Source organism: Eubalaena glacialis, chromosome 4 (genome assembly GCF_028564815.1).
Source record: "Eubalaena glacialis isolate mEubGla1 chromosome 4, mEubGla1.1.hap2.+ XY, whole genome shotgun sequence".
In the NCBI taxonomy this organism is placed as follows: domain Eukaryota; kingdom Metazoa; phylum Chordata; class Mammalia; order Artiodactyla; family Balaenidae; genus Eubalaena; species Eubalaena glacialis.
In genome coordinates, this window is record NC_083719.1 from 117,258,039 (window position 1) to 117,285,465 (window position 27,427).

Below are 27,427 nucleotides of genomic sequence, written 5' to 3' on the forward strand. Positions count from 1 at the left end.
CAGCTCATTTCTGCTGTGATCATCAGCGTGGGTGGCAACCAGCTTGGCTCAGATTGTGTCTGCGTTCAGTTCTTGCTGCCAGCTCAGTTGTTTGGTTCTCCTCTGCATGGCTTCTCCATGTGGTTAGCTTGGTGGTCTCAGGGTGGTGGGACTTAAATGGAAGCTGGTTTCCCCAAAGTGCAAAAATGCAAGCTGCTGGTTTTGCCACATTCTATTGATTAAAGATCAAGGCCAGCCCGGATCAGAAAGGGGACTACACAAGGTCATGAATATTAGGTGTGGTCCACTGGAGGACACCAAATTAAGTCTACCACACAAAGTCTCCTGGGTTTCTGACTTCATATTTGGATGGATGGTGGTACTATTTGTGGAAATGGGAGCACTCCAGTGGTGTTGGTTCTATCCCCATTTAAAAAAAAAATCACTGCACTCTGTATGAAGGATGATTACATTTCAAATCTCTTTTCCTCAGAATTGCTTTCACTGATCCTTCATCCTGGATTAAATCCCATTGTTATAGATTCCCAAGCTTCCTTTGGTCTCCCCTTTGACATTCATCCCACTGGGGAGCATTGTCTAATTGGCTTCCCCATTAGATGTGAACTCCAGGAGCCATGGTACTGGGTCTCACTTGTTTCCTGACCCCCATCCCAAAAGTTCAGCCCACCTGGTACATAGTAAGTTCTCCATCTTTGCTGAATTGAATATCACCTTAATCTTTCTTCACATGAAAGGTATTATTATTACATTAACAATGTCCTGTATTTCTAAACCAAGACTACCCTAACTGAGGACCATTAGGAACAAAGCCAGTAAGGAACTGCGATAACACCTGATGTTTAGATGCCAAGTAGATTTGATGTGTACATTGGCTGTAATATGCTGCAGCTGCTGACATCTGATGGAAAACAAATATTGAATTGGTGATGCCACCAATGCTATCTATTATGCTAAACACCAATAATTCCATTGATGTATGAGGGAACACTGGAGCAGAGGTCAACAGCCTGTCTAGTCCTAAGTGGCTCCAAGGAGTCAGGCAATATGCAGTACCTACGGGTGCCATGGGCAAAGGTAAAAGAACAAAGGAAAAATATAAAGCCATTCTTTTTATATAAAATCATTTAATTTCTTTCTGTTAAAATACACTCAATCCAGATGCAATGGATCAGGTGACCAGATTTTTCGGGATTCTTACTCCACCAGGAGCTGATGCCGTCTGTGTCAAACCTGGCTCTGGTCACAGAACATTCACATCTTTAATTCCAAATACTGAATGTGATGCAAAAGATGTAATCAATATGTAACATACAAGTATATAGTTACTTGGTGGTCACTGCACGAGGTTATCAACAATGCAGGCTCAAAAAATAAGATGTATAATAAGTTGGTCCTTTCCAAAAATAAATATATTAGGACACTAAGCCTATACCTTAAATGAATCCAAAATAAATACTAATTAAGCGCTAGCTCCTGTGAGGAACAGTGCATGCAGACAATGAACTCACGCGTGTGGCTATTCGTAACAGAAAGCTCTGGAATCCCAACAGTGCCTCCTCACAAAGCCAGTCCTGAGTGTGAGGATGTAAATGAGAGTAACACATAGCTTGACTAGGCTGCTGGATTCCACGTTCCAGTGGGGTTTGGAGTTCGGCGTAATTTCTAATAGTTTCCAACAGAAAGAACAGCAATGGCATTTTCTTGCTGGTCACTTCTCCCAAGCTGTGAGGCCTGGAGCTGATGAAGGAAGTTCAGAAGTCCTCTAGTTTGAGCACATGAACCCCAGGGTTGCTAATCTGGGGACACGGATTCCTTTAAGCTGCAGTGCCCCTTGTGATGAGAAGGGTTTTCATCCCACCTTCCTCACTGCTGATCATGCAGTGTAGAGGGCACTTCCATTCTTACGAGAGCTTCGCTTTCTGCTCGAGCCTCAAGCCCTATTTCTTAGCCCCACTCCCATCACGCGTCTCCAGTCTGCATTTGTGCTCACAGAAATAGTCTAGAGTTGCATGCCAAGTTCTGAGAGCAAGAATACGCCATGCCTAGAGAGTTTATATATGATGAAAACTTTCCAAATGATGTAGGCAAGAGGAAAACGCTTATTTTACCACCATGCAGACAACCCATCTAAAATGCAACCCAGGAAATTATAGTTTAACAATATTCTGGACAGTACCAAATAGATTAAACTATCCTTCAACCCAAAGCAAATACCATTCCCTTGAGGAAAACCAGATGTGAGTGTTGCAGTCTATTAGGTAATAAATAAAACAGTACCATCAGTGCTATAAAAACAGACAACAGACCTGACATTTAATGAAGTGAGTTAGTATTGCCTCTATTTAGTATCATCACAGATAACTCATCTCTGCCATGAAATCCAGGTGTGACTACACTATTCATGGGCATCTAGAGCAGAGTCTTTTACCTTGTCAAGTCAGTTTAATTATGGCCCATTTTCTAGCAGAGATTGGGGCTGGGGACAGGGGAGCTTTGATTTTTGTGTGTACAGGAAAACAACTTTCTATAGCTCATTTGGCTCACAGGCACATTTTATCATGTAAATCCCTTCAGTCACTCAGAGGGGATCAAGGAAGCCTCCCAAAACCCAGGAGGATAGACTTCGTTGGGTGACAAAATCTGACTATCTCTGGAGCTGCTCTCCCTCCCTACAGCTGAGCAGGTGCCCCTACCAGCCACCAAAGCCCCACTCTTTACCTCTGGACTCATCTCCTGACTCTGTGGGATGCCCACATGTGGGACAATACTAGACACATCTGCCTAAATCATGGCTATGCATCTGAAAGGAGAAACTCTACTTTGGAAACAAGTTTTAATGTAGACTCTCCTTCCAACAGGAACTTTTCTTCCATCCTGAAGAAAACATGGAGTGTAGACTACATTTACCTACTGATCCTTCCAGGTTCAGATTCATGATATAATCTGGGCAGCTAGGTCCTGGTAGCTCACCTCCACGGGAAGGCCCAGAACCACACAGTCCAGGCAACAACTTCCCTCCTCCTTGTCACCAGTGGGAAGGGCTGCCTGCTTTTGTTTTGTATACAGAAGTGGTGTAGAGAGGTGTCCTGAGTGGATGTAGGACTGCCATAGAAAGGATACAGGATCCCAGGGTGGGGGGAGGAGCATCCTTGGGAAAGATTCTGCTTTAACCAATATGGCTAGAATTACCTGAGCAATGGGGATGATCACACACTTCCTACTTGATAGTCGGCCTACCATCTAGCTCTGTCACAACAAGTTGTGTGACCCAGTTCAACCATGCATCCTCTCTGAGCCAATGTCCTCATTCTACACCAGGCACTCAACAAATGTTGACTACATGAAAAAGCATCTCCTATCACAAACTACAGGGCACTGGGTTAAACAAAGTGACTGCTGGGGCCAACGCCATACCCCCATAGCCACAGACTGAGGTCTTTCCCCTCTATCTCTAGGCTTGAGCAAACAGCCCAGCTGGCTGGCAGTGCCTCCTCTTAGGTATGACCACTGTACCTCTGTGGGGTGTAGGGACTCAGCTCAAGTGTGATGCTGCAAGGGGAAATGCCAAAAAGAACATTCTCTGGGTTCTGTGATGGACTAGGGAACCTGCACTGAGCAGCTGAGACTTAGTCTTGCATTTTACCTTCACCCCTGGCCCCTGCTTCCATGTGTCCATTGAACTGTTTCACTCAATAACTTAATTTCTGGGCTCTCTACAAGAGAGAGGGTTAAGGAAGTAAAAGAAACCCAAATTAGGCAGTTTGCTAATGCTAGTAACTCTGAACAGAGATTAGACAAATAGAAAACTGTGGACTACAACAGTTTACATTTCTCCACATTTCCCTTAGAAAATGGAAAGTTGAGTTGTTCCAACAGCTGAATCTGGTGGGGAGACGATGACTCTAATGAAGGGAGAGGTATAATTCTCAGTGCACATTGTAAACAACCAATATTAAGCTGCTTTGGCTAAGCCTAGGAATGACTGGCTATTGAGACTTCACTGAAGGGAAGAAGGAAGAAAATATGAATCTGCTCTGGGGTGCCCTGAACTACATTTCTAGAGGCAGGGTAGGCGCAGAGCACGGGGCTGAATCTAATGCTTTGCCAATAATTCAATTTAGATGACCTGCTCCTGGCCCCCGGAGCCAATCCCCAGGAAGGATTCTGTGATGACAAGTCTGGCTCCGTGCTGAAGCACCTCCAACTCTACCCACCAAACAAAGTTAGCAAATTGTAAAATGTTCATCATTTCCTAATTTTGTATTATACAATGGAATTAGGAACATAAACAGTAACACGTAGCAAAACCCCGAGCCTGCATAGGACTACCATCCTCTCAGCCACCTCTGCGTAGGCCAATCAGTTTGGAAAGTTTTTCACAGTTTTCAAGTTTCAGTGACTCTGCCTTCTGTTTCAATCGTTCATCTCTGTATAATCCTGCCAAATTGGTCAACTCTGACTCTGAAAGATAAAAGAGGTAACAATTGATCAAGAAAGCTGAGCTCCTCTGTTTCACTTCAATACTTCTGGAAGCAAAGCTCCTTTTACTTTAATGCTTTTTCTTTCAATTAAACTTAAGAAACACTCATTTACTCAAGAAACATGTATCAGGCAGCTACGCTACACCAGGTGCTGAGGATTAAGGGACACCTGTGATCCTGGAGTCCCAACAGTATCTGTGCTCTATTACAAAAGCACTGGACTTAGTTCTTATCAATAGAACATTTGGCACCAGACTTAGGAAACCTGCACGCGTGCAGTAAGAGGAGACCCTGTTTCAGGGCTTTCCTACGAATGGTATTCAGATGGCAGTTGGGAGAGAATGGAGTCCAATCGCCTGTTCCTGTCATCTGAAACAAAGACAGCTGCTTCATCCTTCCCTCTGCGTTGCCGGATCATAACTCATACATGCGGACTGACACAGAGCCCTCCACCGGCAGGCATGCCTTCTATAGAAGGGCAGGTTGCCGGCGGCGTTCCTCATTCCCTCACCACATGTGGGGCCCCTAACTCAAAGGCCAAAGGCAGCTGGGCTCTTTTAAAAGTGAAATCATCTGGATCCGGTGACCTCTGTCTCCTTGACGAAATGTATTTCATTTTCTCTTCATGGTGGAGAAAGTCATTCTATTTTTAACCAGAATATAATCTCTGCTGTCCTCCCGGACTCAACAGTGGTTTGGCTGCCTCTCTTTTTTATTCTTTTGTATAGTTTCAGAGACATTCGTAGGAAGGAATGCCTGAAAAGCACCTCCAGAGACGTGTTGTATATTAACAGGATGGCATGCTTCGAGGGGCTGCGTGGCTTCTGAAAGCCTCAGATAGCAGGCAGCTACTCAATGTTTAAAAGACCACACTTGTGAAAATGCTATTTTAATCATTCTGAAATATGTCTATCCATTCTTAGTCATCTGCTGACAGATTTTTTCTTGGTGGAACGAGAGGCACCTGTCTGATTAATCAGCAAACTGCCTGGAAACAGGACTTAATACCTAGCCAGAGGGAACAATGCACAGTGGTTTCTGAATAAGTCTCTATCAACACAAAATACAGGCATTTCTGCTCACAATGGTTCCGTTTACACCAAGTAAGGCCCGAAGTGCAGATTAAGTGCAAGACTCCAGGGTGAGGGGTGGGTATGCATGAAAACCCACCCTCTGCGATGTGGGTTCAGAGGCTGGGCCCTGGCCCAGCAGTTGCTTGGCAAACAGGGGGTCTCCTAGGCTCTAGAACAATGTGCTCTCACCCCATGGCGTGGGGCCTGCAGTGCGTGCCGGCCAGAGCTTGCCCCCCGCCCCCCCCCCCCCACAGGCATCCTCGCAAGTGATGCGGCTTCAGGGCGGATCATGCGCCGCACCCAAATGAAAGGCCTCTGCTCCTTCGTTCCGCCCAGAGCTAGGCACTGACTCCATCTGTCTGGCTTCTTTGGCATGTGGGAAACCTGTTCAAGAGGGCTCTGTGAAATCAGGCTGTGCCTTTGGTCCTCTGAGTCACAGTTACACCAGTATATAGAGCAGATCCTGTGGCTTTGCTTTTCCTGGAAACGATTTCCTTAGGTTTTTTGTTACTGACCTTATCCAAATGTCTCATTGCCTGAAATCTCATTCCAGAAAACATTAAGGGCTAGTGATTCTTACTATTTTATACACTGACAACCACTGTAATGAGCTGATGAAAGAGAACTGCACATATATGAATGCTTTTCTCAAAACATGACGTTGCTTTTTTAAAGTTCATTGAAACCAGTTTTCAATGCTCCAGAGATTGAGAGCAATGACCTTGCTCTAGAGCAATGACCTTGCACAAGGGCAGTGTTTCAAGGAACTATGTCCCACACCCCCACGACCATGCTTGGAGAAACTTCTCTCCAAACTGCCAGTGAATCCTTTTGCACTTCAATGAACAAAAAGGTCAACTCAATGAATATGTTACTTTTCACAAGTTCTGTTAATATTCAATAACTTCTAAGAAAAAACAAAATCTTTGGCAGGGGCAGGATCAAGAGAACATCTTTTCTTCTCTGCAAAATGTTTCCCCTGCCCTGAATGCCAGTGTAATAGATGGACAGAGCATTGTACCTTCAGGGTAAGCTGACTCAAGCAAATTGCCAAGAGAGGCAAGTCCCAAAGCCTCTCTCAAAAACACTCTGCATGACAGCCCAGATCAGAGTCCTGACAGCTGGAAGACCCCGACAGATCCCAACGACCATCATGATCCAGCCTCATAAGACAGTGCTGCATCCAGTCGAGCAAGGCCAAGCAAGGTCTGGATTCAGTCAGGATCCAAACACTTACTATATGCCAGACACCATGCTAAGCGTTATACTCATACAATCTTCTATAATCCATACAACCTCCTTGGGAGGAAGAAAGCAGAGAAAAGAAATTAACAAAAGATTTAAAAAGACAATGGCTAACTTTGCTAAAAACAGTTTCCATTCGGTACTTTGCCAAGAGTGAACTTTGTTCTCAAGCGGGTTTATTTTTACAACCTCCATGTGCTAAATTTAACCATGCTGGCTGCACTTGCTGCTGGATCTGGAGGGCAGATGCTGCTTGTTCTCAAATGGCACTTGGGCTGTGTGGAGGCTCCGGACAGCCACCATCCTTAAATGCCAGAAATAGATTTTTAAGGGTGTGTGCTGATAACCCCCGGTTTGGAACTTGTGGGTACATGCATCATGCTCACCCACTGGATCTGTTTATACCTGGAGAGTGCCAAAGCCCTGAAAGTAGGCCTCATGAGGATGGGGACAAAAGCCTAGAAGCCACCTTAGGTGTAATCCTTACCATGAGCTCTCTGCATAATTTCAAAACCCTCTCAGAGTCTAAAATAATGGAGACTCTTAGGACATACGCTGTGGCCTTCACCTGATTTGGATCCACGTTTATAATGCCTTTAAGTCTAAGGCCTCTATCTTGCTCCAAAATTCTTTCCTGATTTTTTGAAACTTGCAAAACCTAGTTTAACAGTGGGGTAGGGGTACTTCCTGACCCCTCAGTTTTTTCAATAAAAAAGCAACTTCCTCCTCCTGCTGAATTCCCCCTTACACCCAAGTCATTGCCCACCAAGCTCCTAATGCACCTGAGAGGTCAGGTGGGCTCTGCCCTACAGGAGTAGACAGCAGAGACAAGGTCCCTCAGGGGCAGGGTTAGGACACTAGCCCTGCTCAGTGATTCCTAGTCCTCAGCAGTTTCACTGTTTTCCAGTCCTGAGAACCCTCTCTTCAAAAGACATTTGTGGAGCATCTGCTCTGAAGCAAAGACTGTGCCAAGGCCCTGGGACACAAAATTAGTAAGACATGGTTTTTGCCCTCAGCGAGCCCAGAGTCCAGCAGGGAGACTGTCACGTACCTACAGAACACGTTAACATGGTGAGCGTGGCACTGTCTTAGCAGGATGAGCAAAGTGCTTTAAAAACACCGAGGAAGGAGAGACTAACTTGGGGTGGGGTTGGGATGCATGACGGGTCAGCGAGGGCTTAGCAGCACCGTGACTGAGGATCTAAATTTATCAGACACTGTTAGATGTTTAACAATACCCAGTGACAGACAAGGTTTTAAAAAATGAGTTAGTTTGCTTTTTAAAAATTAACCAAAGCTAAGTTTTATAAGATACAATTACTAATGGATATGTGTGTGTGTGTGTGTGTGTGTGTGTGTGTGTGTGTGCGCGCGCACTCCCCATGAACACTCACTGGGGTTGGAAGCCAACACTGTCACCCCCATTGTCTCCAGGGAAACAGTGTGGAAGGCCTGCTCCTGGGAGAGTCGCTTTTGTTCTGTGTGGCCACAGCTGATTGGAGGGGAAGAGAAGGGGCACCGAACTTAATAACAACAACCTATAAAACTTTGGTTAGGTTGGATCAATCAGATTTCCCTCTGGGAAATGTGAAATCAGGAAACCATGGACCAAACCAGCGAGCTACTTAAACAGGAAGCTTGTGATGTAGAAAAGAGCCAATGACTTGTGGGGTTGGGGAAGTTGGGAGAGTGAATAGGAGGGTAGCAACCAAAATAAACCATGGCAAATTAAGGCTGTGAAGGAGGAGAGCTTGAAAAAGCAAAGAAAAGAAGTTGGTAGAGAGAGGAGAGAGGGCAGATAGGCAGAGAGATGTAGAGACTCAGAGACAGACAGACAGATAGGCAACTAGTACTGCCCAAGTTCCTAAGATTTCCCAGTCCTGGCCACATGTATCCTGTCAATAAACTTCCCTTTTTTTGTAATATCCTGAATGGGCCTCTGTCCTATCCCTGTTCACGTAAACATCAGTAGCTCAAACAAGGAGAGAGAAGGGATCAGGAAGCTGTGGATGCCTCAGGTTGGAAGCACGGCACCAGCTAAAGCCCCTTTTAGAGCATCTTACTTTGTTGTTTCTCCTTCCAACAACTTGTCTGGATGTAATCAATGTAATCCTTTTCTATCGTCTTCTCCAGGTCACGCAGAGATGCTCCTCTGTAGGCCTTGTCAAAATTTTTATCCACAAAGTAAGGCACCTGTAGGTTCTGGGTTTCTCTAGAAATGGTGTAGCCCAAGGTCCTGAAACAAGGAGAGAGAGGCTCAGGTATGCCTGTCATACTTGGCAATATCACTTTTAGCACTGGCCTCACAGAGATCATTCACACAATCACCTCTTCAGAGGGCAGATGCAGATATCATTTTCTAATACATCTAACATTTATTATTTCCCAAGCAAAGCAGTAAGTGTAATGTCATCATTGTTGCTATTATGTGAGCATGTTCAAATGGATTCAGTCTCAACATATTTATTTCCTTAAAGGATTCACCTCCCTCTCTTCTCTCTCTCTCTCTTTTTAAATTTAAAACATACATCATGAAGGTTTGTCTTACATAATTATGAAATGATTACCACAATAGGTTCAGCTAACATCCATCTTCTCATATAGATACAATAAAAAGAAAAGAAAGAAGACAAGAATAAAGGCAAAAAAAACTTCCTCCTTGTGATGAGAACTCTCAGGATTTACTTTCTTAACTTTCCTATCATTTCCTATCATACAGCAGTGCTACTACTGTAACACTGTGTTGTATGTGACATACCTCGTACTTATTTAACTTATAACTGTTAGTTTGTACCTTTGACCATCTTCCTTCAATTCCCCTTCCCTCTCTCCTCCACCTTCGGTAACCAGAAGTCTGATCTCTTTTTCTGAGTTTGGTTTTTTTTTTTTTTTTTTAGATTCCACATATAAGTGAGATCATACAGTATTTGTCTTTCTCTGACTTATTTCGCTTAGCATAATGCCTTCAAGGTCCCTCAGTATTGTCACAAATGGTAGGATTTCTTCATTTTTTATGGCTGAATAATATTCCATAGTGTGTGTGTGTGTGTGTGTGTGTGTGTGTACAGGTTGTTTCCATGTCTTGGCTACTGTAAATAATGCTGCTGTGAATATGGGGGTGCAGCTATCTGGATTGACCTCTCTTAGACTGCTTTCTATGTTAAAAGTAGAATGCTGAATGCTTAAAAAACAATTTCTATATTGTATAGGACCTAGCATGGCACCTGGCACAGAGTGGCTATTGGTAAATGTTGGTTGAATGAAATGATTGTTACTATAAACTATTTAAAAATAACCAGACAGCTTATACCAACTTAGTTCTAATTTTTAGGACATGATAAAAAGTACTTTACACATAGCCATTAGGTGAGAACTGCAAAAAACTAAGACAAAAGATTTCAATGATACCTCCAGGCTAACTCTCAGTGGGTCTAAGATATCCAAAGGTGTCTGGTGCTCAGAAACTTTAACAGGTCTGGGTTAACTGAAGTCTAACCATAAGAAAGTACAGAAGGGAGTTCAAATTCAAGTTAAAACAATGTGATGGCAATGTGCAAAATCCAAGCTGATTTTGTTCAAACTGGACAAAGTCCATCTTAAAGGAGTTATATTTGACCTTTTCCTAGCCTTTTCCTTTGATCTCTCAACTTATGGATCTTGCTGGATGTCTAAGAGCCATGACTGCTCTTGCCTCCCTCTGGAAAGCTGTTATCAGGGCAGGTTCCTGTCTGCCCCACTGGCCTGACAAGAAAGGAGGTAGCAGTAGCATATGGAGAAATATGGGAAGTCAGGAAATAAGAGGGAATCAGGCCATTGTGTCCCGACAGCAATAACCTCTCTCTGAGTCTCAGCTTTCCTCTCTGTAAAATGAAGATATTGATCTAGAATGATAGTCTTTAGTCTATAGTGATCACCAACAAGAGCTCTTCCTGTCAGGTACGGTTCCATGGAGTCCACATTTTGAAAGGTTTTTGTCTGCTAAACTATAATAGTAATGACTCATTTCCCATTATTGATTAAAAAAAATAATCCAGTGATTCTAAGACTTTAGTATGACCAGAATTATCTGGAGGGCTTGTTAAAACTCATATTGCTGGTTCTCACCCCTAGAGTTTCTGAGTCAGTAGATATAGAGTAAGGCCTAAGAGTCTGCATTTCTAACATGCTGGCAGTTAATGCTGATGATGCTGGTCTAGGGATCAAATTGAGAACTGATTTAACTAAAATAATTAATTGAAGAAATTTAAAAATTCCTATCAGAGCTCAAATTTTCCATGCAATACAAACTTTATAATGATTTCTATATTTTTAGCAAAAGCAAAGAAATGAGATACTATGGTTTGACTGTATAGCCTTATGAATAAATGTACTATTCTTCCAATTTCTTAAATTGGAAATAATCACTAGACCTTAGTTACTATGTTCTCAGACTCACAGGGGTCCAGCGATACTATCACAAGCTCAGTAAGGTCCTTTTTAACTCTAAAGTGGAATGTTAAAGATTTAATCTGAACCTGGAGTTCGTCCATTAATCCTTCAGAAACCAGCCATTGCTATTCTGCAGCTGACCAGATGATGTCGCTGTAGAACAAAACAATCCAGGTCCTGAGTGCCTGGGAAACGGCCTAAAGAACAATATTTTTGAGTCTCTGTATTATTACTATCCAGGTGTTCCTTTAAACACAAAATCAGTGTTTTCTACAACAAAAGGTGAAATGGAATGTTAGTAATGTACCAGCTTGTTATTAAGAAATATTTATAAATATTTGACTTACGATTTATAGAATAGACTATATGGGGGATTAGCAGCTAGCAGCTGAGTAATCACAGATATAATCACAATCACCAGAACTGGAAGTAACTGAATAAATGCAGAATATGTAGTCTGAAAAAGAGAAAGCATTTGGTGTAAGTGCTCTTCATCAATATAAAGCTTATTGAAAAGAGAACAGTTTTCCCAAAGAAAATATGAATTACTGATGTACTGCACATAGCCCAAGGCTTTTCTGGGAAGGTTGTACTTTCTGCTGAGAAGTACCAAACAGCCCCATTCTGTCTGCTGAAAAGGCTGAACGAGGCCCACCTACAATCTGGATTGACACTCAGTAATCCTTCTGCAGCCCCCTTTTCTAAGACCAATGAAGCAGACACCTGTGCGGGAGCTTGCCCAGACTGTGACTCTCATGAGGTCATGTTATTATGCTTTGTTGCCTTGGCCTCAGCTGAATGGACTGTGGGACATCTGGGGGACATCAAACCATAGCAGGGATGATCACATTCTCCCTCCTAAGCGTCTGGGATTGAGATCCATCATCATTCACTGCTAGGCAGTCACTTGAAGAAAGGACACATACTCCGAGGCACTGTAGACTGGACATTTGCAAGGGGAAGTAGAAAAGCCAGGCTGCTTAGAGAGAACAAAACAGATGCAGGGAGGCAGGAAAACTGGAGACAGTCTGGCCCCAAGAGTCATGGAGAGCACAGCTGCATGGAGGCCTGACAGCACCCCAGTTCCTGGTTCCCGTCTGACATAAGGCCCAGCAAGCTTCCTGCCCTTAAGCTTCATGAGACTCCCTTGATCCCTTACCTTAAACCCCCTTTAGTATTGAATATTTTGAAGGGGGTTCCTATTCTCTGCAGTCAAGAAAACGTTTTTCAAGACAGCCCCATAGGTGAACAGATTTCCCAGGACAGTCACCAAAGAATGGATGGGGGAGGGTGTACCATTCTGGCTTATTTGGGCCAATTATCCAGCTCCTCTTGCCAGGCTTCTGCTTTCCTAAAGCACATTTTAGCAACATATCTCAAGTTGAACTTCGAAAACCTGATCATACTACATAAAGGTCAGCTCAGTACAAGTGTTTATGGGCAGCTGTTGTCCTGTCCTCCCCAGGTACCTGAGGCTTATCTTCTTCCTCTTCCTTCCGTGTCTGCATCCTCTCATGTCGGTGCCGCCGGCGGTAATAGTGGGGGTCATCTGTCACGTTTGAAAACATATGAATGTTTCCTGGAAAAGAAAGAAAAATACTTAGTATGCAATATGGCAAACACCCTTTCCTTGCCCTTTCCAAGGTCCTTGCTTCCAACTAGGTTCTCTGAGGGTAGAGTGTTGTCCCATTTTACTCAGTAGAAAAATACAACAGTAGGTATGTCAAGTGAACCAGCTGGAAATGGGACATGCTTAGCTCTCTCGCCCTTATTTAAATAATCCTTTGTAACTAGTGAGTGAGAGAACCCCAAGAGGCTAAGAAAGAAAGCACTTGGGCCATGAATCCTGTCTGACATGCTCATGTCTGCCTCCTAGCCCAATATCAGATTATGTCACTAGTATCTTTAATAGCACCTAACAAAATTCAATTTACTTCCCAGGCATTTAATTAACCCAACTTCCAACTCTCTGGGGGTACTTTTCTAACCTTTACCTTTATATAAATGCTATTTTGCAATAATGATAACACAGGCATTTTGCTTCTAATTTATAAAACACTTAAAAAAATATCCAATCCTCACAGCAGCCTTGTGAGGTTGGTATTATCAACCCCATTTTTAGGTAAGGAAACAAGATCAGACGGACTAAGTCAAAATCATGCATAGTTGGAGGGTGGAGACATGCCTTCAACCCCAGATTATCTGATTCCAAAGTTTGCTGTTGCCACCATACCATGGTCCCTCTATTCAGATCCTCAAACAGATCCTCAAAATATATATGAATTTTTTTTTTTTGGCCGCGCCGAGTGGCATGTGGGATCTTAGTTCCCCAGCCAGGGATCGAACCCGCACCCCCTGCAGTGGAAGCGTGGAGTCTTAACCACTGGACTGCCAGGGAAGTCCCTATGACTTCTTAAACGATAATTTTGGGATACTAACCTGTAGGAAAATGTCCTCCAAAGAAGACGTTGAACAGCTCTTCTGGAGTGATGTCGGCTTCAAAGTCCCTGTAATAATTATAAGGTCTGGCTCGAGGGGTAGTGAAAGTCACCTGTTCATCTCCATATTCATCATAGCGGAGTCTCTTCTCAGGATTGCTCAGGACTGCAAAGGCATTTCCTATTGCTGCAACAAAAACAAAAAGCACCTGAGTACATAGTCTTTGCTGTAGCTGAGGGTGATTATAGTAGTAGCAATGAAGAGCCCGGAGTTGATTGGTGCTGGACAACTTCACAGTGACCCAAGGAGAGGTGCTTGGGCCTAGAAAGTTCACCAAAGTGCTTGCCCTTGAAATCTTCCATGATCTAGTCTGATAAGCCTGAAACAACACTGGACTCAAGATGAACTAAGAAGTACTGTCCTCCGTCATCAAAAATGTGTTATTTCACTTGAGAGCAGTAGTTTATGGTTGGAAACAGTTCCTACATAAGTAGTGGTATTCTAACATGAAGTCACATACAATCTCCTGAATAAAATAATCAGTAAAAATCCTCCTGCTTGGCTAAAAGCAAAGTCCTCACTCATCAGTCTTATTTCAGCTTACTTTTTTTTTTTTGGCTGTGTTGGGTCTTCGTTGCTGCGAGTGGGGGCTATTCTTTGTTGGGGTGCGCGGGCTTCTCATTGCAGTGGCTTCTCTTGTTGTGGAGCACAGGCTCTAGGCACGTGGGCTTCAGTAGTTGTGGCACGCAGGCTCAGTAGTTGTGGCACGCAGGCTCAGTAGTTGTGGCACACGGGCTTACTTGCTCCGCAGCACGTGGGGTCTTCCCGGACCAGGGATGGAACCCCTGTCCCCTGCATTGGCAGGCGGATACTTAACCACTGTGCCTCCAGGGAAATCCCTCAGCCTACTTTTAAAAATGGTCTTTAGAAATTAACAAATGTATCTCCAGGGAATTCCCTGGCCGTCCAGTGGTTAGGACTCTGTGCTTTCACTGTTGAGGGCCTGGGTTCAATCCCTGGTCAGGGAACTAAGGTCCCACAAGCCAAGCAGTGCGGCCAAAAAAAGAAAAAAAGTATCTCCAATGTCTCAAAGAGGGACCAAAGACTGAATAGATTACATATGCATACCATCACTTCTCCCTATGCACAAATGTGCAAACTTTGTCCAATTTCATTTAAACATACAATCAGTACCAACAATCAAAGAAATCTTGAAAAAAAATCTTTTTTTTTTTTTTTTTTTTAAATACTTATTTATTTTATTTATTTATTTTTGTCTGTGTTGGGTCTTCGTTTCTGTGCGAGGGCTTTCTCCAGTTGCGGCAAGCGGGGGCCACTCTTCATCGCGGTGCGCGGGCCTCTCACTATCGCGGCGTCTCTTGTTGCGGAGCACAGGCTCCAGACGCGCAGGCTCAGTAGTTGTGGCTCACGGGCTTAGTTGCTCCGCAGCATGTGGGATCCTCCCAGACCAGGGCTCGAACCCGTGTCCCCTGCATTGGCAGGCAGATTCTCAACCACTGCGCCACCAGGGAAGCCCGAAAAAAAATCTTTTAAGACATTCCTACCCGCCTACCTTTAATTCAGTCAACACTATCAGAAACATAGTCAGAAAGAGCATTTCCTTATGATTCTTCTAGCTAGGGAATTGTATTAAATATTTATAGCAATAAAACTGCTAAGCAGAAAAAACAAACAGAAAAACCTAAACAGAGTTGCTTAAACATTCACATCCCTTGAAATCTGGCAGATTTCTCAGAGAAATGGCATTAGTCTGTGAGGTACCTTACATGAAGGTGTGAGGAAATTGTGGGTTATCTGTTTCCTTCTAGAAACTGTGGGGAGAACTAGATTGACAATGGCACATCAGCAAGGGTAGCTTGCCCTCTGAGGTAAATGCTGACTTTAAAAAATGTCTCAGATCTATCATTTTTTACTTTTTCTTTTGAAAAATTTCAAATCTCCAGAAAAGACGAAAAAATAGTACAATAAAAACCTTTACATTTATTCATCAATTGTTAGCATTTTACCACATTGCTTTCCTCAACTCTCTACACATACAAATATAATATGTATTCATTTTTTTGCTGAACCATTTGAAAGTAGGCCGCAGATATTATGACACTTCACCCCTAAATATTTTAGCTATGTCTCCGGAGAAGAAAGATATTCCCCTACATGATCACAACATCATACCATAGCTAAGAAAATTAACATCAATTCATTATCACCCAGTGAATCCAATGCAAGGTTCATGAATTACATTTGGTTTCACGTCTCTTTAGTTACTTTTAATCTAGAACAGTCTCCCCACCTTTTTTGTTTTTCATTATATTGAATTTTTTGAAGAGTAGTTCAGTGTTCTTTGTAGAATGTCCCATATTTTGATTGCTTCTTTATTAGATTCAGGTCAAACATTTTGGCAAGAATACCACATGGTATTACAACATGTAATGTTAGGTTGTTCTAGTATTGGTGATGATAAGTTGGATCACTTGGTTAAAGTGGTGACAGCTAGCTATCTCGGTTATAAAGGAAAATTTCCCCTGTGTAATCAATAAGTATTCTGTGGGTGATAATTTGACATTATGTGAATATCGTATGCAACAACAACCTATCACCCAATGGTTTCGGCATCCATTGATAATCCTTGCCTTAATCAATGACATTCCTGAGGGTGAAGCTCTTAAGTAAGATTTTTATTTATGTGTTGGATCCAAAATATTTTTTAAGAATATATCACTGAAAGTATCATGGAAATCAATGGAAAAAAGATTCGATCTATACCCATGTTTTTGCTCTTTACAAAGCTGTATAAAGCTTTTTCATACATGTTAATAACAGAGGTTTCATGAACAAAGATTTTCATGGTCAAAGAAGTTTGGAAATGCTATCTAGGCCCTACTTGCAAGTGGCCACCGACCTATAAGTTCCACAAGAGGAATCCTATCTGTTTTACTCACCATGGCACCTGGCACATAGATCTTCAATAAAGATTTGCTGAATCAAGGAATGAAAGGTTCCAAAAGGTGTCACAGAGAAACCAAATATATATATATTTTTTTAACCTTTTTTTTTTTTTAATTAATTAATTAATTAATTTTTGACTGTGTTGGGTCTTCGTTTCTGTGCGAGGGCTTTCTCTAGTTGTGGCAAGCGGGGGCCACCCTTCATCGTGGTGCGTGGGCCTCTCACTATCGCGGCCTCTCTTGTTGCGGAGCACAAGCTCCAGACGCGCAGTCTCAGTAGTTGTGGCTCACGGGCCTAGTTGCTCCGCGGCATGTGGGATCTTCCCAGACCAGGGCTCGAACCCGTGTCCCCTGCATTAGCAGGCAGATTCTCAACCACTGCGCCACCAGGGAAGCCCGAAACCAAATATTTTTTCCAAAAGAAATTAAGGTAAGTGAATGAGGACAGGAGAGAGCTATGCTAATAATCACTATCTAAGAGGTGTGGCAGGAAAAAACAAAACCCTGCTTGTGGCCGTATAAAACAATTACAGGGGAGGCTGAAAACAACTTGCTGTGACCAAACAACATAGAAGGGCAGAATTAAGCATTAGTTTAGGATCAGACCTTTGAAAGCATCTGTTGCTCCAGGAGCACAGTTCTTGTCAGGATGAAATTTCAGGGCGAGTTTTCGGTAAGCTTTCTTAAGCTCTTCATCACTGGCATTTCGTGAAACCCCCAGAATTTCATAGTAATTTCTGCATTTCTTGATCCTAAAAACACAAATCAGAAATATTTTTTGGTATGTCTACAAAGGCCCCTTTTGTATAATTAACTGCAAAATAGTAAATCAATCCTCTCTCCAATCTGTGAGCCCCAAAACAAACCTAAAAGAAAACTGGTGAACACATTAATGAAACATACAATTCACTAACAATGTCCTCCTCCCAGTGAGAGCTTAATTCCTTTCAAAGTATTTTTACATCTAATATTTTTTTCTTTCTATATCCCTGCAAGTGGATAGAACAAGTATACTAACCCTTATATTAAGGCCCAAGCTAAGGTCCTCAGAGTTGAACCATTGGACAGCAAAGTCAGAAGAAATACCCCAACCATCCTTTTTTTTTTTTTTTTTTAAATCTACCTTTTTTTCCCCTTATGGCTATCTGTTTAAACTTTGTTTTAAAAAGTTAACATATTCACATAGTAGAAGAAAAATATCCAATAGTACTAAACTATATACAGTAAAAAATCTTCCTGCTTCCCCATTCCCTGTCCTCCAATCTCCTACCCTAAGAATAACCACAGTTAGAAGTTTTCTGTGGGGAGTTCCCTGGTGGCCTAATGGTTAGGGTTCTGGGCTTTCACTGCCATGGCCCAGGTTCAATCACTGGTCAGGGAACTGAGATCCTACAAGCTGTGTGGCACTGGGAAAAAAAAAAAAAGTTTTCTCTGATTCCTATGTACAGAGAGAGTACATGTATAGAGACTTCCCCATTTTTTTTTTTACATAAATGGAAGCATATTATAATCACCCTTCTGTATCTCTTTTTTTTTTTTAACTAACAATTTATCTTGGGAATTGATCCATAACTTATAGAGATGAAAAGTACAGGGATAACAGTTTAGACCACCAGAGTGTCAGTTCTGAACCTTTTGATCTAAGAAGTCTTTTATATTCTTATAAAATGATATAATGGCATGTTATATAGCCTCTCAAAAATTCCACTGTATAATCATGAAGGAATGAGAGTGAAAAAGGCAAATAATACGTTTGTATTATCATGAAGATAGTTTTAAACTTGCAGACCCCTCCCCAAAAGGGTCTTGGGGTTCCCAAACCACACCTTGAGAGCGGGTGGACTACAGCATGAACTCTGGAGTCAAAATGCCTTGGTTGGCATCTAATCTTGCTGTGGACTTAACTCTGTGCCTTTGTTATCTTCTGAAATGGGCTGATAATTATAGCTATATTTCACAGCTGGTATAATTAAATGAAGTATTCATTAAAATGCTTGATAGCATCTGACATGACGTAAATATTGGCTATTATTACAAATCTACCACATTCTACAGATGGTCAACAGGCACATGAAAAGATGCTCAACATTGCTAATTATTAGAGAAATGCAAATCAAAACTACAATTAGGTATCACCTCGCACTGGTCAGAATGGCCATGATCAAAAAGTCTACGAATAGTAAATGCTGGCGAGGGCGTGGAGAAAAGAAACCCTCCTACACTGTTGGTGGGAATGTAAATTGGTGCAGCCACTATGGAGAACAGTATGGAGGTTCCTTAAAAAACTAAAAATAGAACTACCATATGATCCTGCAATCCCACTCCTGGGCACACATCTGGAAAAGATGAAAACTCTAATTTGAAAAGACACATGCACCCCAATGCTCATAGCAGCACTATTTACAATAGCCAAGACATGGAAGCAACCTAAGTGTTCATCGACAGATGAATGGATAGAGAAGATGTAGTATATATATACAATGGAATATTACTCAGCCATTAAAAAGGAATGAAATGCCATTTGCAGCAACATGGATGGACATACAGATTATCATACTAAGTGAAGTCAGATAAAGACAAATATGATATGATATCACTTATATGTGGAATCTAAAAAAATAACACAGATGAACTTATTTACCAAACAGATACAGACTCACAGACATAGAAAACAAATTTATGGTTACCAAAGGGGAAAGGGGGGATGGGGGTGGAGAGGGGGATAAATTAAATCAGGAGTTTATAATTAACAGATACACACTACTTTATATAAAATAGATAAACAACAAGGTCCTACTGTATAGCACAGGGAACTATACTAATATCTTGTAATAACCTATAATGGAAAAGAATCTGGAAAAGAATATATATATATTCAGTTACATATAACACAACACTGCTGCACACCAGAAACTAACACAACATTGTAAATCAACTATATACTTTAAAATAAAAACCTACCACATTCTTTTAAAAAGCTGCATATTCTTGCATTTTATGGATGTGTGTACATTCCCTACTGATGGGCATTTAAAGTATCTCCATTTTTTTGCTACCACACAATTCAGTTAGGCAGGCAGAGACCCAGAGGCTTGTTGAAGAGTTCATAGTAAGTCAGTAACACAGTTGGGACTATAATGCAGGGTCTGGAATGTCGGTCAGGGCCCTTCCCCAAGAGCTGCCCATGAGGATCCTATGGATTCCCCACCCTAGTTGCTGATCCCTCCTTCCATGGCAGATCCTCCCCTGCCTTTCTCTTTCCCTCTCTCCCTTATCAGATATATAATTTGAAAATATTTTTTCCTGTTTTGTGGGTTGATTTTTCACCTTCTTGATGGTATCTTTTGAAGTATAAAAGTTTTTAATTTTGATGAAGTCCAATTTGCCTACTTTTTCTTTTATCCCTTGGGCTTTGGGTGTCAACAAGAAATCATTGCCTAATCCATATATCACAAAGCTTTACATTTGTTTTCTTCTAAGAGTTTTATGGTTTTAGCTCTTACATTTAGTTCTTCGAATTAATTTTTGTATTTGTGTGAGGAAGGGGTCCAAGTTCATTTTTTTGCATGTGGATATCCAGTTCTCCCAACAACATTTGTTGAAGACTAGTCTTTCCCCCATTAAATTGTCTTGGCACTCTTGTCAAAAACCAATTAACCATAAATATAAGGGTTTATCTCTGGAGTCTCAATTCTATTCCATTGATCTACATGCCTATCCTATGCTGGTGCACACTGTCTTCATTACTGAAGCTTTGTAGTAGGTTTTGAAATTGGGAAATGTGAGTCTTCCAACTTTGTACTTCTTTTTCAAGACTGTTTTGGCTACTCTGGGTCCTTTGCATTTTCATATGAATTTTAGGATCAGGTTGTCAATTTCTGCAAAAAAGGTAGCAGGGAATTTGATAGGGATTGTGTTAAATCTGTGGATCAATTTGAGGACTATTACCATATTACCAATATTAAGCCTTCCAATTCATGAATACAGGCAGTCTTCCCATTTATTTAGGTCTTCTTTAATTTCCTTTAATGAAGTTTGTAGTTTACAATGTAAAACCTTACATTTCTCTCATTAAATTTATTCCTAAGCATTTTATTCTTTTTGATGCTGTTATAAATGAAATTGTTTTCATTTTCAGATTGTTCATTGTTAGCGTATAGAAAAATAATAATTTTTGTATATTGATCTTATACTGAACTTTGCCGAACTAATTTATTAGTTCTAATAGTTTGTGTGTGGGGGGGTATTCCTTAAAATTTTCTGTACTAGATCATATAATTTGTGAATATACTTTTACTTCTTCTTTGCAATTTGAATGGCTTCTACTTCTTTTTCTTGCTTAACTGCGCTGGCTTGAACTTCTAGCACAATGTTGAATAGAAATGGCTAGAATCTTGTTCCTGTCCTGTTCTTGATCTTGGAAAGCATCAAATTATTTACCATTAAGTATGATGTTAGCTGTGGATTTTTTTTTTTTAATTTAAGGAGGTTTTTTTTAAAAATAATTATTTATTTGGCTGTGCCAGGTCTTAGTTGAGGCATGCAGGATCTTCGTTGTGGTATGCGGGATCTTTAGTTGCGGCATGCAGGATCGAGTTCCCTGACCAGGGATCAAACTTGGCTCCCTGCATTGGGAGTGCGGAGTCTTAACCACTGGACCACCAGGGAAGTCCCAGCTGTGGATTTTTGGAAGATGACCTTTATCAGGTTGAGGAAGTTCCCTTCTATTCTTGGTGTGTTGAATACTGTTATCATGAAAGAGTGCAGGGTTTTGTCAAAAGCTTTTTCTACACCTATTGAAACAATCATGTGACTTTTGTCTTTTATTCTATTAATATGGTGTATTACATTATTTGATTTTCATGTGTTAAACAACCTTGCATTCCTAGGATAAATCTCACTTGGTCAAGATATATAATCCTTTTTATACGTTTTATATGTTGCAGAAATCTGTATCCATCTTGTGATGACTTTGTCTGTTTTTGGTTACAGGGTAATAATACTGGTCTCATAGAATGACTTGGGAAGAATTCCCTTCTTTGGTATTTTCTAAAATAGTTAATGAAGGATTAGTTAATTTGTCTTCAGACATTTGGTAGAATTCACCAGTGAAGTCACCCGGGCCTGGGCTTTTCTTTTGGGAAATCGAATTTATCCATTTCATTCAAGTTATCTAATTTGTTGACATATAATTGTTCATAGTATTCTCTTATATAATCATTATTTTGTAAGATTGGTAGTGATATCCCCTATTTCACTCCTGATTTTATTTATTTGAGTCTTCTCCCTTTTTTTCCTTGGTCAGTCTAGCTAAAAGTTTGTCAATTTTGTTGATATTTTCAAAAAATTTCAAAAATTTGGTTTTGTAGATCTCTATTGTTTTGCTATCCTCTATTTCATTTAATTCCACTCTATATTATTTCCTTCATTCTGCTTGTTTGAATTTAGTTTGTTCTTCTTTTTTTAGAAGATTAGGTTATTGATTTGAGATTAAAAAAAAACAAAACATTTATAGCTATGAATTTCCTTCTAAGTATTGCCTTAGCTGCATCCTATATGTTTTGGTATGTTGTATTTTCATTTTTTTAATTAATTTTTATTGGAGTGTAGTTGCTTTATAAGTGTTTTCATTTTCATTCATCTCAAAGTATTTTCTAATTTTCCTTGTGATTTCTTCTGTGACCTATTTGTTATTTAGGAATATGTTGTTTAATTTTCACATATTTGTGAATTACCCAAATTTTCTTCTGTTGTCAATTTCAAAGAACATACAGTGTTTGATTTTAATCCTTTTAAATTTATCAAGGCTTGTTTTATGGCCTAACACATGGTCTATCCCAGATAATGTTCCATGTATACTTGAGAAGAATGTGCGTTCTGCTGTTGTTGGGTAGGATGTCGTACAGGTGTCTGTTATGTCAAGCTCGTTTCCCCTGTCTCTCTTACAGTAGAAGCAGGGCAGTTACTTCAGATTATACCCTAACACTCCACTTCCACCTAGCCTTGCCTCTGAGGCCAAGAAGCTATTGTGCTTCAATAACAGTAATAAAAATAATAATAGCAGTCAATACTTACATAACACATCATCTGTGCCAGGCACTGTACATAAAATCACTCATTTAATCCCACCACAGGCTCACCTTTGTACTCCAAGCAGCTGCTCCTCAGTATAAGTGGCATTCCCATCACCCTGTCGGGTTTGATTCCACTCATGCTCAGACTTCTTTTCCTTTTGTGCCTTCCTGCAGTTACAGCAACCACAGGGGTCATGACTTTCAGGAGGTCTGTCTTCTGGGTATTTGTTTCTTCTAACTGCATCAATGTAAGCTGCAAAGCAACAGCACCTCCATGAGGCTTCAGTCTGACCTGCAAATCAACTTTGCTACTGGCCTTAGCTCTCTGGGAGGCTGCCTGTAGGCAAATGAGTGTGAGGCCCAGGTTACTGACATCATGCTGAGTTCTAAACACCCATATAAAGCTGAAGAAACATCTTCCTTGAGAAAACAATACAGAAAATACAGAGGCAATCATGAAAAACTTTTAATGCCAGAAACATGAAGCATAATAATGTCCACCATACCTACAGTCATCAGTCAGCAAATAATCTTCACTCAGAGCCAGTAAAGGGGCTGAAGAGGCATCTGCCCAATACCTTGGCTTTAGGGCAGCACAGGGGAAGCCTATTTCTCTGCGGTCCATGGTCAGAAGTGAATCGATCATAACACATTATTTTTTGTCGCAATGCCTCCCACCACTAAGATTTAAAGTAGAAATGAGTTCAATTTTTTAACTGACAGTTATAAAACTAATATGTACAAGATATTTGGCTAGATAAATCAAGGAGATGTATGCATAAGATCTACTCCTGACCACAAGGAGGATATAGTGTAAAGGAGAGAATTTACTTAATCATAATGCCTGCAGAGTACGAAGAGGGCCATAGAAATATAGTCAAAGAAGGCAGAGTACTCGTGTCCTGTATGGAGGATCTGGGTAAGATTTTTAAAAACCCTTTCTTCTGCTTAACATCTCTTACTGACTAGCCACTGCTCGGTGTCCCAATTTCTTATAATGGGCCCAGCCTGTCTCTCCAGCCTCAAATCTCACCACAAGCTCCTTTGTAGTCTATGCTCTAGCCACACCAAACTCCCTTCAGATCATCAATGCTTTCTCTTCTCTCTGTGCCTTTGCACATGCTGTTCCCTCTGCCTGCAAAACTCTTCTCTAAGTAGGTCTGGCTAACTCCAACGCATCCTTCATGTCATCATATGTAACACTTTCTTCATGAGGCCTCTGACACCCAGGCCACGCTGAGTGCCTAGTCAGCATGCCCCCCAAACCTACGACCTTGCTGTGTAGCCCAGGACATTCTGGCCCTGTTTTGTAACTGACTGTTTACCTGTCAAACTCCCTCAGTAGACTTAGAGTTCTGTGGGCTCCGGGGCCCATGTCTGTCAAATCCCGCTGCAGGATCAGCATAATGCAGAGTACATAATAGGCACTGGCTCAGTACTCTTTGCCTGACTGTAGGATGGAAAAAGCTGGCCCATCCGTCCTGATGCTGGCTGCAGGGACAAGACCAAACCCAGGCCGAGGGTCAGGCAGCCCAGTTTGGAGGCGAAGATAAGGACCGGGTAAGCAAGCTGCGGGAAACCGCGTCACCCCGCTGACCCCGGCGCAGGCGGGCCTGACAGCTGCAGGCCCTGGGCGGGGCACGGGCCGGGGCGGGGCTGGGGGCCGGAGGCAACAAGTCGTCACGGGTGACTCTGGGTACCCGGCCGGGTCCTCAGCTTGGGCCAGCGCTCCTGGTTTCCGGATCCCGGCCCCCTGCCCTGGGCGGTCTCCCTCCTCACCAGGAACCCTACTCAGGCCCAGCATCTTCTCATAGACCTCCATCCTTCATCTCAGGCCCAGGATCTCAGCCCCTTCAGGCGCCGTCAGGAGCCCCATTCCTGATTTCTCCCTGACCCTGCCCTGTCCCACCCTCCGGCTAGGACCTGATACCTTCCGTCCAGCGCTCCCCGCTGCCCAGTGTCGCCGCCATACCGCTTCCCAGTCAGCAGGTCTGCCGAGCCTCCCCCGCGCCCGAGGCTGAAAGGGAAGGGGGCGCAAAAAAGCGCGGGGCATGCTGGTCATTGTAGTCCAATCCATAGGCGCTGAGGTTCATTGGACTACAATTCCCGGCAGGGCTCGCGCCAGGGGTCGCAGATGCAGTGGTGTAAAGGGGCGCGACCCTTGCTGCCAGTTGACTGCTTTATGGCTAGCGGCTCTCAGCCTGAAAGTGTGGCCACGGCGGGCCGCGCTTTTCCTCATTTGTAGAGTGGGGATAGTGGCTTTGGCCCCGCCTAACACTTCGGACGTTCAAGGAGACGCGATGAGATCCATCCTGGGAAACGCTTTGCAAACTATGGGCTAGAGGGTGACATTATGACTATTTTTATCCTCAGGATGTCCTTTTTAAATATAGCTGATGCCTGTTCTGTGCAAAGTGTATGTTCGGTCCTGGACAGGTTTTGGTGATGTCGAACCTAACCCTGGGGAGAACCAAGAAAATAAGAAAGTGAGAGATATATGGGGTTAGAGGGCGGCTCCTCTGGCATAGCTTCATTAGAGGGACCGGTAGGAGTCAGGGGTAGAGAAAGAAGAAAAAGGCAGGTATTGGAACTGGTATATAGATCCCCTATCTTTGCTGTTCCTTATCCTTCATTCATCCCATCCTACTCCAGGGCCCCTTCGAGACTTTTCTCCTCTCCTCCACCCCATTTGTTTCCTTGGCCCATTCCCTTCTTTTCTGAAGGACCGGGCCCTAGGAGATTAGTAAAAAGGAAATGAAGAAATATTCCTACTTTTCCCCACCCAGGTTTGTATGGGGCCTAGCAAAGAATAAAAGCAATTCTTCATAGGTGGGTAGGTCCGGTGTCACTGACTCATCCCTGCAGGTGAATTGGGATGGCCAAAAATCAGGTCTGCAAAAGTGAAAAATGATCATGTACATCCCCAAATAAAAAATTACCTGGAAGTCATTGAGATCTTACTCAGGAAGACCAAATCAGTTATGTCAATTATGATATCAACCAGCAGTTACTTAGGTAGTTGGAGTGGGGAGATGTACAGCCCTAGACAAACTGAAAGGGTAAATGCCTTCAGTGGTATGCAGTTCCATCCCTTCTCTGCAGTCATGGCCCTGGGTTATATGAGCATCAGTGTGTTCACAGAAGGCTGGGTCCTGAAGAAGCCACTTGTGCTCTTCAGACAAGGGGTCTGATCAGGGACATCCTTTAGGTGGTTGAATATAAGAAGGAAGTGTATTTGGTTTAGGGAGGCTAGACAGACTGATCTAGAAGATGGACAGGGGAAGGTGGAATATGTCTTGAAGTCCAGGGGCACAGGGCTAAGGTCTGGAGGTACTCAAAGATGTCAGAGAACCATGAAGTGAGAGGTATCTGGTTGAGAGTGGGGGTACTAGAGCATTTTAGGGGGAATTGGATTGAGAAGGGGTGCTACAAATTATGGGGCTACTTAGGAGTAGAGTCCAGGTTCAAGAATGCTGGACAAGATTTGGGAAGCTGGGGCCTCTTGAAAATGTCTGGTACCTCAACAACCTTTCCCGTCATCCTCTGAAACCTCACTTCCTCCTCTTCTAGATGGCTCATTTACTCCTAGATCAGTAAACAATGGTTTAGCTTGCAACCTTCTCAGGTGTTGCCATGCACATATATCCTAGAGCTCAGTTACACCTCAATTAACACCTCTGGATGAATTTTTCTATGACTGTATCACCAGGACTAACTTAGAACACCAAACCTCAACACTTAGAACACTTCTGTGCCAGTTTTTGCTTAAGCATGCCAACCATGCAACAAAAATAATTCCCACTGTCAAATTCAATCTCTGTGTTTGGTAAAAGAGGACGCTGTGGGCTCAACAGCCTCCAGATAGAGGTGCCAGGGGAAAGCAATCAGCAGGAAGAGTGAGAGCACCTGGGAAGGAAATAAAGGACAAGAACTTGGCAGTTCTCAAAGAGAGGAAGGTAGGTGCAGAAAGAAGTTCAAAGAGGTAAGAAAGGACATCCACAGATCCAGGGGAAACTGCTGAGTAGAGGCACACAATGTTTTCCAGCAGATTCAAATAGAATTGAGTAGTACTAGCCTGGCTTTGGGAAACTGTGTTCTAGACCTAGGCTGGGGACCCTGCAGTGACTCTTTACCTGCTAAACCATTTTACCTAGAGCCAGCCTCGAATTTCTATCAGTTTTCTCTTCTTACTTTCAGAAAAACTTGTTGAACTGTAGTGAATTTTTGCTGGTGATACTGAGGTTTGCCATGTGCCCTATATGATTGAGGTGCTGCCCCATCCAGCCCTGGAAGAAAGATACTGAGTAAATGATCCCTCTATTCAACTGGGCCTGTGCTCCTGAGCTGGCTTGTTGGTTGCCCCCCCCATAGGATGAGGGGAGAAGCAAGGGAAGAACACACAGCAACCACCCCACCCCTGCCACCCGTTCCTGCTTTGGGGCCCTTTAGTCCTGTGTTAGAATAGGGAGGAAGCCGTCTTCTAAATGGCCACCATCCTGTTGTCTAGACATAAAGGAAGAGATATGGTCTCAGGGAAGCTGCAGGGAAAGGCTATATATACTTGGATTTCCTGTCAGAGGTGGGGTTTTGTATTTACATAAGTAGTAGGATCCTCCAGCAGAACCCCGTCTAATATAATTTGCTAGAGAGCGGAATTCAGCATTAAGTGAATTCATCCTCAACCCCTTCCCAAAGGGTAGTTATTTGGCAACAGGAAAATC

The 27,427-nt window shown here is 42.4% G+C and overlaps 1 protein-coding gene across 1 annotated transcript; it reads right to left on the minus strand.

The window, feature by feature from the left end:
* Positions 1-1,104: 1,104 nt before the first annotated feature.
* On the minus strand, positions 1,105-24,735 carry DNAJC18 (DnaJ heat shock protein family (Hsp40) member C18). Its single transcript, XM_061188236.1, has 8 exons — positions 24,637-24,735; positions 22,773-22,959; positions 17,239-17,384; positions 13,667-13,852; positions 12,697-12,806; positions 11,575-11,684; positions 8,863-9,035; positions 1,105-4,461 (listed from the first exon to the last, which is right to left on the minus strand). The coding sequence occupies exons 1-8, from the start codon at positions 24,674-24,676 to the stop codon at positions 4,337-4,339; spliced, it is 1,077 nt and encodes a 358-aa protein (XP_061044219.1). The 5' UTR covers positions 24,677-24,735; the 3' UTR covers positions 1,105-4,336.
* Positions 24,736-27,427: the final 2,692 nt, after the last annotated feature.